This window comes from Alexandromys fortis, unplaced genomic scaffold (assembly GCF_014885135.2).
Source record: "Alexandromys fortis isolate MF-2015 unplaced genomic scaffold, M_Fortis_MF-2015_v1.1 scaffold_92, whole genome shotgun sequence".
Lineage (NCBI taxonomy): Eukaryota > Metazoa > Chordata > Mammalia > Rodentia > Cricetidae > Alexandromys > Alexandromys fortis.
Genome location: NW_026067972.1, coordinates 7,678,671 through 7,684,114, shown reverse-complemented (window position 1 = coordinate 7,684,114; position 5,444 = coordinate 7,678,671). Strand labels below are relative to the sequence as shown.

Genomic DNA, 5,444 nt, shown 5'->3' with positions numbered 1-5,444 from the left:
TTATTATATATGCAATATTCTGTCTGCGTGTATTCCTGCAGGCCAGAAGAGGGCACCAAACCTAATTACAGGTGGTTGTGAACCACCGTGTGGTTGCCGGGAATTGAACTCAGGACCTTTGGAAGAGCAGACGATGCTCTTAACCATTGAGCCATCTCTCCAGCCCCCTTTATTGGTTATTTTTTTTTTTTAATTGTAATTTATTTTTATTTTCTGTGCCTCTGGTTTGAGTGCTGTAATTGTACATGTAAACCCACAACACCCAATACTGGTTTTTGTTTTTTGAGACCATATCCAGGACTATTCTGGGGCTCACTGTGCAACTAAAGATAACCTTTAACTTCTGACCCTCCTATCTATAGCTTCTGAGTCCTGGGACTGCAGCTGTGCACCACCACGCTTGGTTTGTGCAAGTTCTAGCCCTACCAGGCCTACGCAGTGACAAGAACATTACTGCTGTCATAACATTGTAAAATGGGTGGGGTTTTGGTTTTCATTTCCTTAATGGCTAATGATGTTGCACACCTTATGTCCTTATGGCCATTTGTGTGTCTTTGTGTGTTTGTTTGTTTTTTAAAGATTTATTTATTTTTTTAAGCCAGTGCTCTTAACCTCTGAGCCATCTCTCCAGCCCTTGTGTGTCTTTTAAAAGGGGGGAAATGTCGCTCCAATTTGTACTTTTTAAAAATTAGGTTGACGGTCTTTCTGTTGTTGTCAGTTTGTAATATGTGTCTGGATCGTAGATGCTTTTGAGGTGTGTGATTTGCAAATACGTTTTTATTGTATGAGTTGTTGCTGCTTCTTTATGGTGTCCTTTAATTTCATATACAAAAGTTTTTTGTTATTGTTGAGTCCAATTTATATTTTTTGCCTTTTGTATGCTCCTTAGGCGTCCTGGCCCTTCCCCCCTCCCCTTCTTTTTGGTGAGGATTGAACCCATGGCCTCCCATACATGGTAGAAAAGTGCTGTAACACTGAGCTAACCTAATTCTCTAGTTACTTTTGAAAGTATATATCAAACATGGAATTACAGTCCATCTTTTCTTCTTTGTATGTGGTGCTGGAGACCACTTGGGCCTTCAGCAGACTCTATACGCACCCTACCACCGAGTGAGTCTCTAAGGCCCATTTGAATTTTTGTTAGATATGCATGTATTCCATCTATGAAGAATGAGTGTACCTTTTCTCCATCCTCACCCATACCATGTATTAATCAGCTTTGGTTTGTTTGGTTTTGATAGGTGGGAATAAAATTTGAAAAGCATTTCATCAGTAATTTATTTACTTTATTACTTATGTATTTCTTCAGCCTATAGTCACTCATAGGTATGAATGTTCACATCTTTTGTATGTTTTATTTCTTTAATTGGCTATAACAGATGCTACATTTATGTGTGACAAGCGGTGTAACAAGAAACGATTGTGTGGCCGGCATAAGTGTAACGAGATATGCTGTGTGGTAAGTGGACTTATCATTGGTTGGTGTAGTCGGATTCCATTCATCTGGAAGCCTCAACCCTCAGAATGTGACCCAGATTTGGAAGTCGACCGAAACGGTAGAGTTTCTCCCACTCCCCACGTGCACTCAGCAGACAACCTTTTTAGGCTTTTAGTGTCATCCGCTGCACAGGGGAAGCAAAGGATGTGTGGAAGGCCTCCTCCGACCCCAATCCTAAGAAGTTTTAGTTTTTGCTTTTTGAGATTTCCTTTTATTTATTTATTTTGATTTTTTTTTTAAGTTTTGATGCGTGGGGGGGGTGTCTGTTTTGGTCAGTATGGGGTTTGTATACGTGAGCGCAAATGCCTACAGAAGCTAAAGGTCAGTATCAGACCCCCTCTGGAACTGAAATTACAGGCAGTTGGGAGCCACCTGGCATGGGTCCTCTGCAAAAGCAGTAAATGCTCTTACCTATTGAGCCATCTCTCCAGCTCCCAAGACAACTTTAGAATGGTCCTTTGGGACTGTGTTGTCCCAGCATAGTGGGCCTTAGCAGAGGCCAAAATAAGTATCCTGAGTTTTGTTTCTTTTTAAATACAGGTTCTCCATATATTGCCCTATCTGGCCTAGACATTGCCTTATAGACTAGGTTGGCCTTGAACTTAGGATTTTTTAAAGGCACAAGTTTCATTTATTTAAAATAATTGTTTCTGTAGAATTAATTGTAGGTCCTCTACCTGACATTGGTATTTTGTTAATCTATATGTGTACACATATATATGTAATGAGATACTGATGCGTATAAGCACAGCCACATATATATACATACAAACAAAGGAGAATAATAACAAGGTAGTGTAACTATATATGTGTATACATATATATGTAATGAGATGCTGTATGATACATATAAGCACAGCCACATATATATACATACAAACAAGAGAGAATAATAACAAGGTAGTGTAACTATATATGTGTATGCATATATATGTAATGAGATGCTGTATGATACATATAAGTACAGCAACATATATATACATACAAACAAGGGAGAATAATAACAATAATAAGGTAGTGTAACTATATATGTGTATATGTTATTCATGTATATATGCTTGTTCCTCTCTCTAAAAAAAATTATTTATTTATTTATTTTCCTGGAGACAGTCTCACTATGTAGCTTAGCAGGCCGGGAACTTACTATGTAGGCGAAGGCTGGCCTTTAACTCACTGCTTCTGCTTCCCAAGTGCTGCTATTCAAGGCATGCACCACAACACCTGACACAATCTTTAAAATTTTATATTTTGCAGCTATGGAGATAGTTAAGTTAGTAAAGTGATTACCTTACAAGGATGAGGACTTGATCCCAGCACTCTTTAAAAATGCTGGGCATACTGGAGGACCAAGAAGGCTGAGTCTGATGAAGTAAGACTTTGCTGATACACTCCTCCTAGACAAAGGGGTGGGAAGAACAGCCCTTACTGGAGAAAACCACAGGGCTGACTGTACTACCCAACATTTTTCACTGTCTTTGCTATTTTTTTTATTTTTTTAATTAATTTAACATCTATTGAAGAGAAGTGGGTGTGCTTATTTAACACTGTAAAAAAGAAAATGCTTGATTCCCAGTGCTGGGAAGACATAGGCAGGAGAATCCCTGGAGCTTGCTGGCAAGCTGTTCTAGCCCATTGACGAACTCCAAGTTAATGAGAGACCTTATCTCAAAGGAGATGAGAGTGTTCTGGGAGTGGGACCTGAGGCTGGCCTCTGGCCTCCTCTCATTCCCACACACGTGTACCTAACACACATGTAAAAACCCTTGTCTTGACAAAGAAAAGAGTGATGCTGTTGTGTTCTGTACTAAGGTGGGCTAGTCAGTGTTTGGAAATCTAAAGACTGCTCTATCAGAAAGTTCAAAGCGAAGCAGCGAGGTAGCACAGTGGAGCCCATCCACACAGCATCCAGCTGCAATAGGTGTCTGCTCATGACTAATCTCGTGTCAGTCCTGTCTTCCCCTTCTTCCGTTCATAATGTGTGCAGCCTTGTTATTTTGTTTATAAAATGGAGAAGAATCATGAACAAATAGAGATCTCTCCTGTTAGGACAAGGAGCACAAGTGTCCTTTGATTTGTGGGAGGAAGCTCCGTTGTGGCCTTCATCGGTGTGAAGAACCTTGTCATCGAGGGAACTGTCAGACCTGCTGGCAAACCAGTGAGTGCCTTCACCGCATTCGTCAAGAGTTTCTGGAGCCGGTCGTAGTGCCCTATGTCTTTATTCAGCACTTAGAGGCAGAGGCGAGCCCATCTCTGTCAGTTTGAGGCTAGCCTGGTCCACATAGTGAGTTCTGGGACTGCATGTAGCTAGAACTACATAGTGAAACCCTGTCTCAAAAACAAAACTAAAGTTTCCTGGCATATTTTGAGCAGGTGGTTTGCTTAGATTGGTAAGAGGTATTGAAGTAAGCCTTACTATTTCAAACCTGTTGAGACTTGGTAGTTATTCTTAGCCGGCCATTCGTATAATGACAGTACAGGAGACAGCAGGGCCGTGGCGAGCAGATAGCAGGTGTTTAAGTGCAAAACCCCACGTTCCACCCCCAGAACTAAGCAGGGGGCTAAATAAATGACAAAACTAGATATACCTATCTCTTTATATTATTATATCCCAAACTCAGGAAGGCTTGTTTTCTTTCGTCTGTGCCCTTAGGTTTTGATGAATTAACCTGCCACTGTGGCGCCTCTGTGATCTACCCACCAGTCCCCTGTGGAACTAGGCCTCCCGAGTGTACTCAGACCTGTGCCAGAGTCCACGAATGTGACCATCCAGGTGAGTCCCACCGTGTTGCCACCCCTCACGGCCTACTCACAGCCTGTGGGTTAGCGTGTGGCTGTGTAGAGGACTCAGACCATCTGGGTTAGCTGCCGTTGCTCCCCTGCTTCTGTGAAGGTGTATCTTGTATCTGTCATCTAAGCCACCGCCAGTACTTGACAACACGCTCACAGTCCTCCAGCTGTCAGACACATCCCGGAGTGTGAAAGAACCTCGTTTGTTTCTCAACTTTTTGTACATATTTCAAAACTGGACTTTTTTTTTTTTTTTTTACAGAATTAAAAATAATTTAGTTAAAGCTCAGCAGGTAAAGGTGCTTACTTCCAAGCCTGGTGACCTGAGTTTGATTCCTTGGTCCCTGTGGTGAGAACTAACTTCTGAAACTTGTTCTCTGATCTCCACGCACGTGCCATGACGCACACACATGCACACACATTCATTCAAACACAGCAAAAAAAAAAAAAAAAAAGTAAATATGATTTTTAAAAAAAATCTTAAATTTGGTTTTTGTTAGAGAAGCAATATGTTTCTTAAGTAAAATTATAAAAAATTTGGGCTTGAGAGTTGTCTCACCAGTTAAGAGCACTGGCTGTTCTTCCAGAGGACCTGGGTTCAATGCCTAGTACCCATATGGCAGCTCACAACTGTCTAAAACTCCAATTTCAGGGAGTCTGGCGCTCTCATGTACAGGTGTACATGCAGGCAAAGCACCACATAAAAATAAATTAGTTTAAAACTAAGTCAAAAGATTGATATTAAATCACCTACTATAGCACTTTTTTAAAAGATTTATTTTTAATTATGAGTATGTCTATGAGTATGTACATGGATGCACAAAACATAAGTCCATTTCTCCAGATAGGGAGCCCACAACATACCAAACGCCATCTTGGTGGGCCCTTGAGTTTTATTGGTGTTGATTACTTGCAGGAGCAGAAATGACTCAGTGATAGCTGAATCAGCATAGTGTACCCCAACACAGGTGACAGCTCACAAAAGCTGGGAACCTAGAGCACTCCGCATAACCTGTGGGAGGCTCAACACTGGAGAGTGTCCTTTCCAGGTGCCTCAGCTGCTCTAAGTAAGCTTCCCTAGGCAGCTGGTCCAGGGTCTTTGCAGCTTGGCTCGTCTGAGAGCGACCCTCTGCTGGCTTTTTTTTTTTTTTTTTTTTTT

The 5,444-nt window shown here is 41.3% G+C and overlaps 1 protein-coding gene and 1 non-coding gene across 2 annotated transcripts in view; both read left to right on the top strand.

The window, feature by feature from the left end:
* Nucleotides 1-5,444, top strand: part of Nfx1 (nuclear transcription factor, X-box binding 1) — a 64,335-nt gene that overhangs the window by 41,922 nt on the left and 16,969 nt on the right. The window contains exons 11-13 of the mRNA XM_050155911.1: nucleotides 1,367-1,459; nucleotides 3,545-3,653; nucleotides 4,149-4,355. Coding sequence (XP_050011868.1) covers nucleotides 1,367-1,459; nucleotides 3,545-3,653; nucleotides 4,149-4,355 — 409 coding nt within the window. The remainder of the gene's footprint in view (nucleotides 1-1,366; nucleotides 1,460-3,544; nucleotides 3,654-4,148; nucleotides 4,356-5,444) is intronic.
* On the top strand, nucleotides 2,836-2,963 carry LOC126509941 (small Cajal body-specific RNA 4). Its single transcript, XR_007594286.1, has one exon. It is a non-coding gene; the product is annotated as a small Cajal body-specific RNA 4 (non-coding RNA).